Genomic DNA, 18,458 nt, shown 5'->3' with positions numbered 1-18,458 from the left:
GCGCTCCTTGCGCTGCCTGCGCTTGGCTTCCGCTTGCTCCCGGCGAAACGACTCGAGGTGTTCGGCGCCTTCCCGGATGCTTCTCCTCCACTTTGGGCGGTCTTGGGCCAGGGATTCCCAGGTGTCGGTGGGGATGTTGCACTTTTTCAAGGAGGCTTTGAGGGTGTCCTTGAAGCGTTTCCTCTGCCCACCTGGGGCTCTCTTGCCGTGCCGGAGCTCCGAGTAGAGCGCTTGTTTTGGGAGTCTCGTATCGCGCATGCGGACAATGTGACCCGTTCATCGGAGCTGATCGAGCGTGGTCAGAGCTTCGATGCTGGGGATGTTGGCCTGAGCGAGAACACTGATGTTGGTTCGCCTATCCTACCAATGGATTTGCAGGATCTTGCGGAGGCAGTGTTGGTGGTACCTCTCCAGTGCTTTGAGGTGCCTGCTGTACATGGTCCATGTCTCTGAGGCATACAGCAGGGCAGGTATCACTGCTGCTCTGTAGACCATGAGCTTAGTGCTGGGTTTGAGGTCCTTCAGTACTGCACTGTGGTGTCAGCCCAGATAGAATATGTGCTCAAATCCTGAGAGTGAGACTTCAATCCACAACCTTCTCACTCAGAGGCGAGAGTGCTACCAACTGAGCTAAAATGGCACTTAATCTGCAATTTTCTACAATGCATTGTTGATGTAGAGGAAGCTTGTGAGCAATGTTAGACTGGCTAAACTGTAAGGTCGCTAAATTGCAAGGGTTGCAGACTTGAATATAAGTATATTCTCTGCCCTCCCCCTAAAATACACACACCAAAGAAAAAACTGTACGCTGAGAAAATTCAAAAGCAGTGGACTTACCAATCATTTTCGTTTTGGGCTGTGATCTGTTGACCACTGCACTTCAGCTGTAAATGCTGCTACCACACAATCCTTGAGCCCTCAAAACAATCAAATAATGATACTTACCAAAATAGTAAGCCAACATAAATAGGTTAAAAAAAACAATAAACTCTCACTGTTGCATGTTTTTTATGTTGAGGAAATTATAAGCAAAAGATCCATTCACCAAATCTTTGTATGGAAGGACAGTAAAAATGTGATGGTCTTCGAAATGAACGTGGAGCCACTAGAATATAAAAAGCTAACTCGAGCTTTCCAGCTCTAGACAGTCGGGCAACGCGAACCAAACCTTGTTTCACGTTTCATCCTTCTCTTGATCACTTGACAAGAACAACAAAACGGAGAGGTTGGGCTGGATTTTCATTGGGCCGTGGAGTCAGGATTGGAGGCGTGTGGGGGTTTAAAATCCTGAAATCGGGTGTCCCGCCTCCATGCCAGTTTCAAAGGAGGCGGGTACCCGCCCCGCACTGGGGCCCACCTCCCCGAGGCAGGAAGGGGATTAGTGCCAATTAACTGCCAGTTAACAGTCAGCTTTTAGCCTAATCCCTATTTTCATTATTGAAATGTGGGAGTCCCGGCAGCTCCAAACCATGCCAAGTTAGCGAGGCGGGCGTTGGGATGAAGGGCTTGGAGGGGTCGAGATGTTCAGGCGAGTGATGGGTGCATGAGTGCAGAGGTAAGTTTGTTTGGTCTGTGTAAAGTGTTTAAAGAAGTTCTACTAACCTTTACTTACCTTTACAGCCTTCCTTCCTTCAGGTCTCGGGACTCCTTCATCTCACCGGCACAGAAAGCAGAATGGCCACCAGCTGTCAAAATCTGCAGCCTCTGCTTTCTGTTCTGGGGAGATCTCTAAATCATCCTGAGAGGAAGGAATTAACCTGGAGTACAGATTGTCAGTGTTTGACAGCTTCAAACAGCTGTGAAATGTTGATATTTCATTGTCAAAAGGTCTTGACAGATGAAATTTCAATCTGTGACGTCACCTGTTGCCGGGTGGCCCGCTGGGCGGGCTCAACAAGGTCAATCAAGTCAAAATTGCGTGGGTTGGCTAGAACTCGATGGAGGTGGGACTACAACCCCAAAAGTTGTAGTCCCGCTTCCTACCCGCCTCCTCAGTGAAAATGTAGCCCGTTATGTCCTGATACAAACATGCTTTATTGGTGATGATTTAGTTTCTTTTAGTGAATAGGGTTTGGAATATTTTCTTTGAGATTATGAAAACCGGCCTAAATAGCCAAAAACTGAAGATAACTTGGTGAGAGTTGGTGTGTCTGAAAAGGGGTCTTTGGCAAAAAATAGGTGAAACAATAAATGGGCTTCAATTGAGTAGCTACTGAAGATCCATCAGTGAGAATAATTACTATTTTAAACTGAACCATTTGCTCTGGAGTGAAAGAACTGTTGGGGGAAAAACCCACAATTAGCATGTTTTGTCAGGTTCAAGGAGCTTTCTGTCTGGAAGATTCCAGTGTCACCATGTTCAGCAGAATCAATGCTTTGTGAGGATAAAGTTTTTTGGTTGCACTTTAGGACCTTGCCAGTTTTCAGTACAGAGTCCAGTTACAGCTCTGATATTCTGTGTTCTATGATAGCCTTATTTCAAAAGAAGTCAAAGCACTGTTTATATATACTGGTAGTAACTACATTTAAAATAAATATCGCCTGGCTTCCACAGCCACTTTCCTCAGACCCAACTGTAATCATTGTTTTTCTACATCGGCTTATTAAAGTGATACAGATGGCTTTTTTATGAAATAGAATAACTTGGTAATGATCTCCGTCCAATCCAGACAATTTGGGTTCCTCCCTTAACCTGAGGGATTGAAGTTCGTGCCCGATAATACCCTCCCACCTAAAATGTGGTATTGACATTGCACAGTTGGCGGTGTCATGCTTAAGCAATCAGCAAGTTATTATTCAATAATGAATAAAAAGCATTAAAATACAAAATATTATGGTTCTGCCTATTTGGATGAAGTGTCACTGATATAAAGTGTAAACAACAGTGGCAAGCCAGTGTTCCTGACAAGTGTTTCCCAAGAAACCCACTAAGTAGGCATTTCTCCCACTCTAACCCCAACATAAATGAGATTTGGCAGTTATTGGATCACTGTTGGTTTTAATATTGGCCACGACTCATTGGGCCTGAAATTTCACCTTTGTATTGGGCGCATCTTGGTCATTGGTTCCACAGCAGGTTCTGCTGGAATTCTACCCCATAGAAAAAACATGAAGTAAGAGCAGGAGTCGGCCATACGGCCCCTCGAGCCTGCTCCGCCATACGGCCCCTCGAGCCTGCTCCGCCATACGGCCCCTCGAGCCTGCTCCGCCATACGGCCCCTCGAGCCTGCTCCGCCATACGGCCCCTCGAGCCTGCTCCGCCATACGGCCCCTCGAGCCTGCTCCGTCATACGGCCCCTCGAGCCTGCTCCGCCATACGGCCCCTCGAGCCTGCTCCGCCATACGGCCCCTCGAGCCTGCTCCGCCATACGGCTCCTCGAGCCTGCTCCGCCATTCAATAGGATCATGGCTGATCATCGACCTCAACTCCACTTTCCTGCCCGATCTCCATATCCCTCGATTCCCCGAGAGTCCAAAAATCTATCGATCTCAGCCTTGAATATACTCAAAGACTGGGAAATTCCAGTGGAATGTGGGCAGATCTACTGCCAACCTCCCCTATGCTCAGGGTGAATTCTCAGATATTCCTGGGAAATTCCACCCAGTACCCTTCCTGATAGATCCAATGGAACTAGGTTCTGTTATGAACTTAGTCAAGGCCCCAGAATGCCACAGACAGCAAGTAATTAATCCTGGTGGGGATTGATTATTTTGCAGGTATGGCCCAACAGCTTGTTTGGGAGCTGCAGAGCTGGGACCACTCTGTTCCTGTCAGGCCCTTCCCGGTTCGCACCTGTTACTTCAGAGTGGCGTGGAGACATTCCCAACATTTGGGGCATCAGTCGGGATGAGCACCGTTGATATGCCTTTGTGGATGCAGTGAGCCTGCCCCAGATACGCTAATTACCCTGTCCCCGCAATTTGGGATTGGTCAATAGCCTTCCCTTTGGCAGCCCGTGGGTTCTGCACTGCTACACTTGCACTAGCGGAGCAGACCCATTGGAATTTCAGCCCGCACAACACCAACCTCTGAAGACCCAACACTGGAGTGTATAGAGCGTACTTTTCATTCATCACTTTTTCTGTATTTGTGGCCTTTCAGAGTGAAATGGCTGAATTTTTATGAATTAGCACCATCTAGCGCAGTTTTGTATGGTGAACTTGTGTCCACAGGGACCTGAGTTGACAATGCCAGTATTTACTGCACCTGTAACATGAAAGGCCTTTGGAGAGAAGAAACCTTTCCCCCTTTTGTCTTGGTTGGATTCAAGGTCCAAGGTCCAAGGTCCCAAAGGTGAACAACTTATTTTTAAGAAACTGTACCTCCAAGACCACGCAACTGCAGTAATTTTTAATAGGCAAATAATCTTGGGGGCCAGAAATTTGGGTCAGTGGCTTCCCGCGGGCGCAAGCCCCCGACCTGCACTTACATAGCGCGCCTGCCGTTGTGCTATGAGCCCGCATGGGATTCCGATCCTGGGCCTGCTCCAGCTGCCAGTGTGCAGTGCTCGCACATCCCAGGGGCACAGTTAGCTCGCAGCATCCCCTGGGATCACGTAGGCCATGGAGAGCCAATCGCAGCAGGGAATCTCCATTCATAGACTTGTCTAGGAAGACCTGTCAAATCTATGAATACAGATCGGCCCCAAAACTTAAGTAAAACTTCAAATAAATTAAAAAATAAAATCACAGTTTTAAAAGAACTATAAATTACATAAATTAACTATTTTAAACAAAAATTTAAATTTTTGAAAAAATTAATTAAAGTTTTTAACGGGGCTAAAAATAAAATTACCTTTCTTTAAAGTATTTTAAAATGATAAACCTGTGGGAAAAATGTTTTAATTTTACTTAATTAACCTCTTGCCTTGTTAAAAGCAGGCCTTGCGACTGCTTTTTTCACGCGCAGCTGCTAGGGACTTACCCGCACGGAGAAACCTGTGAAAAAAACGGAAGTTCCAGGCGTACGCGCTGCCTCTCCGGCGCACACGTTTGACCTGTGAACTTCTTCCTTCAAGGGAATGGAAGTTCCGATTTCCAGCGCATGCGCAGTGCATGCACGAAACCGGCACTTCCATTGGCTTTACGGGTGAGTACACAGCGCGTACTCACCTGTGGGGACCCGAATTTCTGGCCCCTTATCTTTAGTGTCAGCTCTGGCTCAGTTGGTAGCATTCACACCTCTGAGACAGAAGGTTGTAGGTTCAAGTCCCACTCCAGGGACTTGAGCATGAAATCTAGGCTGACACTCCAGTGCAGTACTGAGGGAATGCTGCATTGTTGCAGGTGCAGTCTTTTGGATGAGACATTAAACCGAGGGCCTGTCTGCCCTCGCAGATGGACGTAAAAAAATCCCATGTCACTATTTTGAAGAGCGGGGAGCTCTTGTCCAATATTTATCCCTCAACCAACACCTAAAAACAATCCAGATTATCTGGTCATTATCCCATTGCTGTTTGTGGGAGCTTGCTGTGCGCAAATTGGCTGCCGCGTTTCCTACATTTCAACAGTGACTATACTTCAAAAGTACTTCATTGGCTGTAAGGTGCTTGGATCATCCTGGAGTTGTGAAAGGAGTGATATAAAAGCAAGTCTTTCTTTATCTAGAAACCGTCTGTCTTTAACTGACAATTTTGGACAATCTGCCTTCAGCAGTTTGCTTATATTCCAACAAACCTATTACTGATGGAAGGCAGTTTTCATAATGTAAAAATATTAAAGCAGGAATGAGAATAAAAGTAATCAGATCAGAAATTAAAGTTAATTGAAGGTTGGCCTTCTGTGGATACATTTAAAAATGGTTGCCTTATTGCACTGAATGCCTGAGTGCGGAAATGAGGTGTCAGTACTCAGAGGGTTAAGGAAAGCACTTGGAGTGAGTTTAATTTAATACATTTTGATCCCTGATGATTACATTATAATTAGTGAAGGGGGGGCACGTACAAACAAATTACATTTGCTATCTTCGAATTAAAATTTTACTTGAATAGCATGCAGAAGTAACCTTTGCTGGGCTGCGAATCCCAGTAGATGTCTGAAAAGCCCCAAGGTCTTCTGTGTTTTATGTGTATTCCAGTATGAATATGGTAAAGAAGACTATAGATCAGAGCAATGTGCTTTTGCTGCACTGATACAAAAGTACACTGCATAGATAAATAAAAATTATTTTTTTTAAATGGATTTTTAAAAATGTCTATTTACCTGGCATCTCACAGCAACATTTATAAGCAAAGCAGTGCCCAAATTTGCATTCCTGGCATGGTAAAAATGACCGGGCAGCACTAAACTTTGGTTCCACAGTGCACGTGTTATCTTCTTGCCAGTGCTATTAATGTATCAAGCACAGTAAGAAAACAAAGCTCAAAAATCCATTGGCTTGAAATCCAGGTTAGGTAGTGTCTGTAAAATGAGAAAGTGAATTGATCAGTCTGCATCCTCATCCAAGAGAACTGTTACTGCAGATTTAAACCCAGCCATGTACGAGCATTTGATGTTGGAGGAAGAAAGCAACATCAGTTAAGGAAATCATAAAGAAAGAATGTATTACTGTTGCATTAGGGATTTAGTGGGAACTGCTATAATAATTATGTCTGTTTGAAGAGAGGAAGCATCATGACCTCAAGTTTGTTAATGATATTTTAATCTTTCTTGTGTTTTTATATATTTCTTATGTGTTTCCGTGCATAGAAGAAGTGAATTAGTTGTAGAAAAATGGTTTGTAGTAAATATCTTCATGCAGTATGATTTGACTTGTTAATAAAGTAGAAAAAAGCTATGCATTAGTAAGACTCGTCAGTAGCAAAAATACTTGTTTAATATTTATAGTACAACGAGGCAGTCTTGGAGTTTTACACTGCTGCACATATCTTAAGGGTATCTCTTAGCCACTGTTTGTGTGTCTCCACATACACAATAATGCCCCCAGCCATCAAATGATGGGCAAATTTCACCACCTACAAAAATATCTCTCTTCGATTTGGTTTCACTCTTGCTGTGGCGTATCTTTTTCATACTGAGCGCATATACATTAAGGCAACAGTGGGTGTGTGACTCAGTCCTGCAATGGCATACCTTGTACAGGACAAATGACTTGTCATTTACATACATGACCAATCAGAATAGATAAAAAGAACTCCTTTTAACCACCTTTTCATGGTAATTTCTGAAGCCATATCTAACATCAATTTCACATTAGGCCCCAGCTGAAAAAGAAGACTTGAAGAAATCTCTCCCCCCCCCCCCCCCCCCACCACACACACAAATAGATCAAACAAATTTAGTTTTTTTTTCACTGCTGGTATGAACATTGTGGACAGCTCAAGGGGATACTGTGCCTGAAGCCTGTCTTGGGCTTGAGCAAGCTATAACCGCTATGTTTATGAGATGCTGCACTGGGTAATTGCTAATGAACACGAGTATAGATGTGTAAGATCAAAGCAGACATTCTTAAACTAACCCTTTAAAGAGAGTTGTAATAAAATTAAGTGCTGCCCTTGAAATACTTAATTCTTTAAAGCTTGCAGTATATTGAGAAGCTTATTACAAAATATTTAGGCTTGTTAGCCAGCTGTGAGTAATTCTGAAAATATACAGAATGAACTAAAGTTCAGTGTACTAGCTTTCAATCTAATGACAGTATCATGTGTTCTAAGGAGTGTAATTTTTAATGTGCATGTCTAATTTTGGGCTATGAATACCATGTCTGCTCCACAGTGATGTCAAATGGTTTTCTTCAAAATAAATAAAAGCTAACTCTCAAATCTTCTATTTCTTAACAATCTCTGCGTGTCCTCTGCCGTGAACCACAACCGTGTTGTTTACCAATGGTCTGTTGATCGATCTGCTCAACCCCAACAACATGTTTCTTCACCTCCACAAGGAAGCCTGATACTCTTATGTATTATTTAGACTTTTCCCCCAAGACTTTGTTTCTACAAATAACTGGTCTTTGTCAGAACAGTAACTGTTTCACTTTTTTTTTCAACTCCTAGCTTACCAATTACCAGTAAATTGTTCCAACTAGTGAGATGGACTGTTCATTAGCTTGTCGCTGTTAGTCAAAATGTAACTGTGTAGAGGCCTGAGTGAGAGGCAGAGAAATTGCCTTGAAAAGACCTTATTTAATATCCTTATGCTTATTAATTTTCTATCTTGTCTCCTTCACTGTCCTTATATGTTGGTCTACATAACAGCAATCTGTGTATTTCAAATTCACTGTGAAGGTTCTGAGAGAGGTAATAAGGCGGTAAATAAATGACAGTCCTTTTCTTTATAATTTTGAAGATAGCTGCAGTGTGAAATGCGTAACTCCAGCAAATTTTAGAAAATGTCTGAATTGAGTCCAGCAGAGGTTGAGATATGAAACTCGAGTGTGGACCGTTGTGGTACAGTGTTCTGTGTTTCATTTTAAATATTTTTTGGCCACTAAAATGTTGTTTCTTGGTAGTGATCTGCAGAAGCTTTCATATTTTAGTGAAGATACTTCTAGTATGGAGTAATACAGAGTGTTTATTTTCAGTTAGTAATCCAAATTAAATTTCTTGCTAATTTGTGTAGCGTGTTGTCTAGTGCATACAGTTCCCAGGGATTGCATATGAATAAAAACAGAAAACGCTGGAAATACTCAGCAGGTCAGGCAGCATCTGTGAAAAGAGAAACGGAGTTAACGGGCTGGATTTTCATTGGGCCGTGGAGTCAGGATTGGAGGCGTGTGGAGGTTTAAAATCCTGAAATCGGGGGTCCCGACCCCATCCCGCCCCCAACCTGCCTCCATGCCAGTTTCAAAGGAGACGGGTACCCGCCCCGCACTGGGACCCACCTCCCCGAGGCGGGAAGGGGATTAGTGCCAATTAACTGCCTGTTAACAGGTAGTTAACAGGCAGTTTTTTGCCTAATCCCTATTTTCATTGTTGCAATGTGGGATTCCTGACGGCTCCAAACCACGCCAAGTTAGCGAGGCGGGCCATCGGGATGAAGGGCTTGGAGGGGTCGAGATGTCCGGTGTTCAGGCGAGTGATGGGTGCATGAGTGCAGAGGCAAGTGTGTTTGGTCTGTGTGAAGTGTTTAAAGAAGTTCTACTAACCTTTACAGCCTTCCTTCCTTCAGGTCTCGGGAGTCCCTCATCTCACCGGCACAGAAAGCAGAATGGCCGCCAGCTGTCAAAATCTGCAGCCCCTGCTTTCTGTTCCGGGGAGATCTCTAAATCATCCTGAGAGGAAGGAATTAACCTGGAGTACAGATTGTCAGTGTTTGACAGCTTCAAACAGCTGTCAAACACTGATATTTCATCTGTCAAAAGGTCTTGACAGATGAAATTTCAATCTGTGATGTCACCTGTTGCCGGGTGGCCCTTAATTGGCCTGCTGAGCCCGCTGGGCGGGCTCAACAAGGTCAATCAAGCCTAAATTGCGTGGGTTGGCTAGAACTCGATGGAGGCGGGACTACAACCCCAAAAGTTGTAGTCCCGACTCCTCAATGAAAATCCAGCCCAACATTTCAGGTCGATGACCTTTCGCCAGAACTGGAGAAAGCCACTGCTTTTTTCCAGTTCTGACGAAAGGTCATCGACCTGAACCGTTAACTCTATTTCTCTCTCCACATATGCTGCCTGACCTGCTGAGTATTTCCAGCGTTTTCTGTTTTTATTTCAGATTTCCAGCATCTGCAGTATTTTCTTTTTTGTATATGAATAAACTGAGTATTCAAAGGATTCACTTGCGTCAAATCTGTCATGTGTCTTAGATTGGAATTTGCATCTTGCTAATTGCATGACTGGAGAGTCTTTGAATTCGTGTTGTACAGAAAAAGTTGTGATTTGTGGTAAATAGCTTGAGTGGATTTTTGTTGGTTGACAATTAGCAGGTGATGGTAGAACCGTCTCCCCATTTCTTTTGGTTTCATCTCAGGACAAGCTTCTTTCAAAACATTTCCCATGTTCTTTCATTGATCCTCTTTGCCTCGTTGTCCAAAAATTGTGATGGTCATGGGGAGTGAGGCCTTTCCTCACCCCCTCATCCCACCCAAATTTCCACTTTAATCTGTAATATGAATGCTTCTGTAGAGGTTGTCATGAATCTTATTATGACTCATGAAGTAACACTGGGCAGCCAGCTGGTGGCGCCGTCCAAGGAGTATAAACACTCGGGCGTGGGCCCAGCTTGCTCAGGATGTTTCTGTAACCAGGAACTAGTGGTATAACCAGAAATCTCATGGTTTTGAAACAGTTGATTAAAGCCTTGTTTGATACTCAAACCAAGTGCTCAGTAGTCTTTTTACATCAGAGGTCTTCCCTGTATATTGTGGCTTAGATCAAGAAGGAATCAAAGTTGGGAGTCCAGCAGTACTTCAAAAATAATTTCAGGGAACAAGCTTAAGGGAGGGAAAACTACCAAAGTCACATGCAGGAACAGTAAAGCAGGCTCAAATAGGATTCATCAATATTTGGGCAGCACGGTGGCATAGTGGTTAGCACTGTTGCCTCACAGCGCCAGGGACCCGGGTTCGAATCCGGCCTCGGGTGACTGTCTGTGTGGAGTTTGCACATTCTCCCCGTGTTTGCGTGGGTTTTCTCCGGGTGCTCCGGTTTCCTCCCACAGTCCAAAGATGTGCAGGTTAGGTTGATTGGCTATGATAAATTGACCCTTAGTGTTAGGGGGATTAAAATATGTGGGCTTACGGGGATAGGGTGGGATATGTGTTGGTGTAGGGGTTACGGGGATCGGGTGGGATATGTGTCAGTGCAGGCTCGATGGGCCGAAATGGCCTCTATCTGCACTGTGGGGTTTCTGTGATTTCTGTGAATATGTGGCTAAGGATGTGGCATAGAGAGCAAGGTTTAGGTTTCTAGGGAACTGGAATGTCCTCTTGGAAAGGAGAGATCTGTACTGACTGGATGTACATCACGTAAACAGAAGAGGGACTGAGGTACACTCAAAAGATGGAAGGGTAATTAAACTAGTAAGATGGGGGAAGAAAGGCTTGTACAAGATAGGCACATAGATTTAAATAGGAGACAAAAAAAATCAGATATAAGTGTAGTACAGGAAGGCAATGCTGAATTAAAATGAGTCACAGGGTAAGTAATAATAAACAGTGAGAGATTGAGTACAGGAGTGTAGTGGTTATGTTATTGGACTAGTAATCCAGAGAATATGTGTTAAAATCCCACCATGGCAGTTTGCGAATTTGAATTAAGTTTTTTGAACGAAATCTGGAAATAAAAAGCTGGTATCAGTAAAAGTGACCATGAAGCTGTCAGAGCGTCGTAAAAACTCAATTGGTTCATTAATACCTCTTAGGGAAGGAAATCTACCGTCCTTACCCAGTCTGACCTATATGTGACTCCAGATCCACACCAACATGGATGACTTATAACTGCCCTCAGAAATGGTCGAGTAAGCCATTCAGTTGTATGTAGAGATGGGCAGTAAATGCTGGTCATGCCAGCAGTGCCTGCACCCCAAGAATGAATTTTTAAAAACTAGCATGAATGGGGGAAAGGGTGAGTGGAGTGGAGGGGATATATATAAATGTTAGAAATCAAACAGTAGAGGAAGGAGCGCAAGCGAGGCATGACACTAGAAGGGTATAAACTGTTTAGAAGACATAGATGTATGTGTGGGGGTGGAGGATATATAAAGGATAACATAAAGGTCCAGGAAAGCCATGACATAAAAGAGGCCCCAGGGGAGACCGAATCACTTGGGATACAGTTAAATGAGGGAAACAAGGAAAAGCTACTTGTGGGAATTTGTTGCCCACTGCTAGACCAAACACCCGAGATTGATCAGATATTCCACGGGGAAGTAAGGAAAGCATCCAGCAATGGCAATGTTTTAATAACGGGGGGGGGGGTTTAACTACCTAGACGGCAAATGGTGTTTGGGACTGCTAGGAGTCAGGAATTTCTGGATGTGGTAAAGGACTGCTACTTGAACTAAAATGTTATGGGAATGAATAGAAATGAAGCTGTACTTGACCTAATGCTGCCAAACAATAGGGACATTATATCAAGCGTTGAGGTGGGGGAGCAGCTGGTAAATGGGGTCATAAGGTTAAGGGTAAAGAAAGGGAAAGCCAAGACTAACAGTAGCATTAGACCATTAAACTTTGGGAAGGCATATTTTAGAAGGATGCTCAAACAGGTAAGAGGAGAATGGGGCAGGGCTGAAAAGGGGTCAGTGTGGTAGCTAAATGAAACAGGCACAAAAGGTAGTACAGCGTATGTATATGTTAAAAATGGTGGGGGTAGAAGACCAATCTGGACACCAGGCACGGTAATGAAAGCTTTTGAGGATAAAGCAAGAACATCTCAATACAGTGAGAGAAGATAGTCGAGGTCAACAAAGGAAAAGCTCAAGTTGTAAAAGAACTGTTGAAAGAGCCAAGCGAGTATACAAATTTAGAATTGTTTATGAAATTAGGACAACTGATAATAAAAATTTCAAGTGTAATGGGGAAAGAAATACTCGCTTCAGACACAGGTGTCAAAGTTAATGAAGTGGTCATAGCTGAAAAATTAAATACGTTCTTTAGTTCAATATTTACAAGCAACAGGACTATTTAGAGGCCAAAGCAAAGTGGTTATTGCATGACAGTGAGATTGAGGGATGTAAAAAAAAAATTAACATTCCTACTGAGTTAGTGGCTGGATACTTGAATACCATCCAAGTAAATAAAGCACCTGGGCTGCATGAGATTCATAGGCACATAGAAACACGAGTAGGCCATTCAGCCCCTTGAGCCTCTTCTGCCGTTCAATGAGATCATGGCTGATGCATGCCTCATCTCCATTTACCCGCCTTTTCTCCATATCCCTTGATACTCTTACCTAACAAAAATCTGTCAGTTTCAGTCTTGAAAATTTCAATTGACTCTGTGTCCGCAGCATTTTGGGGGGAGAGAGTTCCAGATTGCCACTACCCTTTGTGTGAACAAATGCTTCCTGATTTCACTCCTAACTGGCCTAGCTCTAATTCATCCTAGCGCTCTTGGGGAACTCAAGGACCTTTAGCAGAATCACTGGCTAAAATATGTAGGGGATATGTCAGAACAGAGGGTAGTCCTGAAGAATGGCAGGTATTGTTTCCTTATTTAAAAATAGGTACTTTAACAGTATTGGGGGAAGGTTCTCAGCATGAAAATGAATGATTGGAAAATCACAAGCAGTGTACCTCTGAATTCCTGATTCTCCCTACCAGCTGGCAAAACAGGTTCGCAAAATTACCCCTGTGCTTGCTTCCAGCCATGAGATTTTCCAATATTTCTGACTTGCTCTTCTACTGACCCCCCCACTATCCACCCAGTTATGTGTGTCCACATTATCTTCACCTGTTGGGAGAGTAGGAAAATCCAGCCTGTGGCAATCTCAGTGGCTGTTGTTAGTACTCTTCGTTGGTTAACGCTCTCTGTTTCAGGAATCATAGAATGGTTACAGCACAGAAGGAGGCCATTCGGCCCGTCGAGCCCGAGCCAGCTCACTGCAAGAGCACTTCAGCTAGTCCCACACCCCCACCCTTGCCCCGTAGCCCTGCAAATTTCGTTCCTTCAGATACTTATCCAACTCCCTTTCGAAAGCCGTGATTGAATCTGCCTCCACCACCCTTTCAGAGAGTGCATTCCGGATCTTAACCACTCACTTTTTACGTCGCCTTTGGTTCTTTTGCCAAGCACCTTAAATCTGTGTCCTCTGGTTCTCGACCCTTCTACCAATGGGAACAGGTTCTCTCTATCTACTTGTCCAGACCCCTCATGATTTTGAACACCTCTATCAAATCTCCTCTCAATCTTCTCTGCTCCAAGGAGAACAACCCCAACTTCTCCAGTCTATCAACGTAAATGAAGTCTCTCATGCCTGGAATCATTACTGTAAATCTTTCCTGCACCCTCTCCAAGGCCTTCACAACCTTCTTAAAGTGTGGTGCCAAGAATTGCAATAAGTACTGCAGTTGGGGCCGAACCAGTGTTTTATACAGGTTCATTATAATTTCCACGCCTTTGTACTCTATACCTCTATTCATGAAGCCCAGGATCCTGTAAACCTTTTTAACTGCTTTCTCAACCTGCCATGCCACCTTCAACAATTTGTGCACACATACCCCCAGGTCTCTCTGTTTGTGCACCCCCTTCAGGATTGTACCATTTCAGTTTATATGTCCTCTCCGCCCATTTCACCAGCCTGTCTACGTCTTCCTGAAGTCTATCACTCTCCTCCTCACTGTTCATTATACTTCCAAGTTTTGTGTCACCTGCAAATTTTGAAATAGTGCCCACGTCCAAGTCATTAATATATATCAAGAAAAACAGTGGTCCTAGAACCGATCCCTGGGGAACACCACTGTATACCTTCCTCCAGTCCGAAAAACAACCGTTCACAACAACTCATTGTTTCATATCACTTAGCCAATTCTGTATCCATGCTGCCATTGTCCCTTTTATTCCATGGGCTTCAACTTTGCTGGCAAGTCTATTATTTGGCACTTTGTCGAACGCCTTTTGGAAATCCATGTACATTACGTCAACTGCATTACCCTCATCAACTCTCTCTGTTACTTCATCAAAGAACTCAATCAAGTTGGTTAAACATGATTTGCCTTTAACAAATCCGTGCTGGCTTTCCTTAATTAATCCATACTTGTCCAAGTGACTGTTAATTTTGTCCCTGATTACTGTTTCTAAAAGCTTCCCCACTACCGAGGTCAAACTGACTGGCCTGTAGTTGCTGGATTTATCTTTACACCCTTTTTTGAACAATGGTGTAACATTTGCAATTCTCCAGTACTCTGGCACCACCCCCATGTCTTAAGGAGGATCGGAATATTATGGCCAGTACCTCCGCAAGCTCTGGAGCCAAGAACAAATGCTACAGCATCAGAACTGTGGGTTGACATGCACCGTCACTGGAAGAGAAAATAAGCAAATGCATGCGAATGGCTCCTTGTTTTAGTAATTGGCAGCTTATATTTACATATAGGAAGCATAACATGTGGTAGCATTACAGCACTGCTTGGTCAGTACAGTATAGCACGAATAGAGCACTTTGTGGGCAGAAGTGGGTCAGAAGGATAATTTGTGTTGTCTCTACCACCTCAGTGTCTCTCCTGTGGGAGTAAACTGAAGAAATAGCCAGTATTAGTAAATATGTTTGTGAACAAATAAGGAAAATATACTTGTAAAAACATAAAATATAACAGTGGTATTATATCAGTGGTGTTAAATGCTGATTTTTTTTTTCCTCCCATTTTTTAGCACTTGCAGCAACATGACAGCACGGTGGAGGCTGAAGCATGTTACTACCATTGTTCACTGTGTAACTACTCTACCAAGGCGAAACTTAACCTGATCCAGCACGTACGCTCCATGAAGCACCAACGCAGTGAGAGCCTACGCAAATTACAGCGGCTGCAGAAGGGCTTGCCGGAGGACGATGATGACCTTGGGCAAATCTTCACCATTCGCAAGTGTCCTGCTGCTGAGACTGGTAAGTACCCATTGGTTTCTAACATGAATCTCACAAAGCTAGTCCAATCCTTTTTCCTTGACCCGCCAAAGTCTAGAGGTTAATAAACTCATTTAAGAAAATTGTTTCTTGACACGAGTTCATTCATCAAAATACTTCAGATAGTGGAATATGTTTGATGTAGATTCTGAAGGGAATGAATCAATTTAAACATTACGGTAGATTTTATTTCTTTTATGAAGAGCACATTAAAAATAGGAACTAATCTTGATGTAATCGTTTTCTCTTTTTAAAACAAATCTACACTTACAAAGCCAGGAAAATTGTATTATTTGGTATTTCCCACTTAACTGGACGAACGAAAGGACCTTGAATGTCACTCCATTACCCTTGTCTTACCTTTTACTGCTACTGGCATCAATGGCAATAATAATGGCAGTGACACATTGTGGCACACTTGAACTAAATGTTCACTATGCAAAAAGATAGACCTGTAGTCTTAGGATAGTTGTTGTAAAGCAATCACTGATCCCAGTTAAACATTACCATGTCCCTCATGTATAATTAGTTTCTTTGGTTGAGTAGGATCCCAGACAGTTGGAAGCAAAGGACAATGCTAGCAACTTTATTGTTTTTAACTTATGCAATATGTTTAACTACAAAGGTGCTTTAAAAAAATTGCAAGCAAGAATTCTACCAATAATTGCATGACTTCATGACTTTAACCATGGGGCAGAGTCTTCTCTCCCCTGCACTCCCCACTACCTAGTGAACAAGCCACCAAGTGACTGTAGACTTATGGAGCAAAAATTGGGTCTCATGGCAAAATTAATGACTTGCCTGTCTCAACTGACTGCATTTGAGCAGCATTCATTTCAAAAGGATGTAGGCAAAGAGAAAATAGGAGCAAAAATGTAAAGATGAGACTGGTATAATTATAAATTTCAAGGCTGGAAATAACTGAATTGTCTAGTAGCCTGGGTAAGTGGGTAATGCAATTTTTATTTAAATGGCCCTGCAGGTAATTTCCTGATGGTAGCCTAGGTTGTGGTACTGGGCGAGCAAAATAGAAGTTATAAGTTCAAATCCCACCATGGCAAATTGTAAAATTGAATTCAATAAATCTCAGTGATCATTTGTGGGCTGGAACTAGAATAAATTATCATGAAAGCTGCCAGATCATTGTAAAACCCAACTGGTTCACTAATGTCCTTCAGGGAATGAAGTCTGCTACTGTTACCCAGTTTGACCTACTTGTGACTCCAGCCCCATGCAAAGTACTTCACTCTTAATGCCTTCAGGGCAAATAATAACCAAAATCCAAGAGCAGGAGGATTCTGCATCACGCAGTTCCTTGATGAGTACAAGTGAATTGATCAGAAAAATAAAATAGTTGCATGGACAACCAGATCTTTAGCAACAGCTCAGATTTACCTCCCTAAACAATGTCGCTGATCTTCCAGCGAGGATAGTCTTACTGTTTCTGTATGGGGCCAGTGGCCACAAGTAATGACTCTGGGAGTGAAATTGGCCAATGCCAGAAGTGCAAAATGGGCTGATAGCAAATAGGCAGCCCATTTTATACCATGCTTGATTTTCTTTCCCATTGAAGTCAGTATGTTGGTCTTGGCACTTGACCTGCTAAGAGTACTGCAGTACAGATAATCTGATCTTTGAGCAGAAATTCAGTCGCATTTTTAAATTTATTACCCTCTGTGGGGAAACTATGACATGGCAATTTTGGTTCCAAGTACAGTACTTAGCAATCCAACCTTATAAACTAGTTGGGTTTAGCAGATGACCTCACCAGAAGTGAAAAAGGGCTAGGCAATTGTCCATTAGGGAACGGCTATATTTTTAAAACAATATGAATAGTAGATCTGAAAAATTACCAGACTGCCTTAGTACTGTTAGCCATGGGTTTTTTGAACCTTTTGACAGATTTAAACCTGGGTAGAGTGTTGATTGTCCTGCATTATTTCTGTGAGATAGGAAGAAAGAACTTACATTAATTTAGAGCCTTTCATATTCTCAGGATGCCCCAAAGCACTTTTTCAAGTGTAGTCACTGTTGTAATGCAGGCAAATGTGGCAGCCAGTTTGCGCGCAACAAGGACCCACAAAGAGCAGTGAGATAAATGGCCAGCTGTTCTGTTTCTTTGATGGTATTGTTTGAGAGATAACTGTTGGCCAGGGCACTGGGAAACTCCCCTGCTCCTCTTCAAATAGTGGCAGGGGATCATTTACATCCACCTGAAACTGTTTATTTCATCATATTTTACACCAGCGTTACTGTTGTCATAGTGCAATATTAATAATGAAAATGGAGCAGATGATAACATTTAATGCTAGCCGGTTTGCTATTCCTCTTGGAAATGGCTCTTGGAAGAATTTGCAGAAATTCTGGAAAAGTTGACATTTCAGTAAAATTGCTGACATATACAAACCTACATAACAAGTCACTGTGCTTCAAAAGTGAGTTATTGTGTGAAGTACTCAGAGAACTTCACTGTGAAGGCATTATATAAATACAGATATCATTTTACTTTATTATTTAAAAAAATGGACAATGTTGAAGTATCAGATTTTTCAAACATGTTGACATTTGCATCAGCATCTGGTAGGATACTATATAAAGTCTGATAGTCATGGCTAAATGTCATATCATACAATAGGAATATCATTCTTATAGCTCAGATGATAAATTTACATACATGTCAATTAATTTGCTCCTCTGCTCCCAGTCGTGCTGAGCTCCTTTGGTCAGGAGGCTGGGACAATTCAGCCTGCAGCTATCTTTGTCGACATTACTCATACCATTTGTTAGTTCACATTCCAGTTGGTATTGAATCGTGTTTTCCCTCGGTCTCCTAGATGATTTGTCTGCTTTTTATGCTCTTCAAGGTGAGGAATGTTGCAGCTAGATATCGGTGCACTTTCAATTTCATTCACTCAGTGCCAACATCAGGTACTCCAGTTTAGCATATGCACATTAAAGCTCC

The 18,458-nt window shown here is 42.9% G+C and overlaps 1 protein-coding gene across 1 annotated transcript in view; it reads left to right on the top strand.

Moving 5' to 3' along the window:
• zfhx3b (zinc finger homeobox 3b) overlaps positions 1 to 18,458 on the top strand; it is a 922,100-nt gene that overhangs the window by 231,452 nt on the left and 672,190 nt on the right. The window contains exon 4 of the mRNA XM_085992063.1: positions 15,247 to 15,478. Within this exon, the coding sequence (XP_085848189.1) occupies positions 15,247 to 15,478 (232 nt within the window). The remainder of the gene's footprint in view (positions 1 to 15,246; positions 15,479 to 18,458) is intronic.

This window comes from Somniosus microcephalus, chromosome 6 (assembly GCF_052327205.1).
Source record: "Somniosus microcephalus isolate GS21.2 chromosome 6, FLI_Smic_1.0, whole genome shotgun sequence".
NCBI lineage: Eukaryota > Metazoa > Chordata > Chondrichthyes > Squaliformes > Somniosidae > Somniosus > Somniosus microcephalus.
This window is presented reverse-complemented; position numbering and strand designations above follow the sequence as displayed.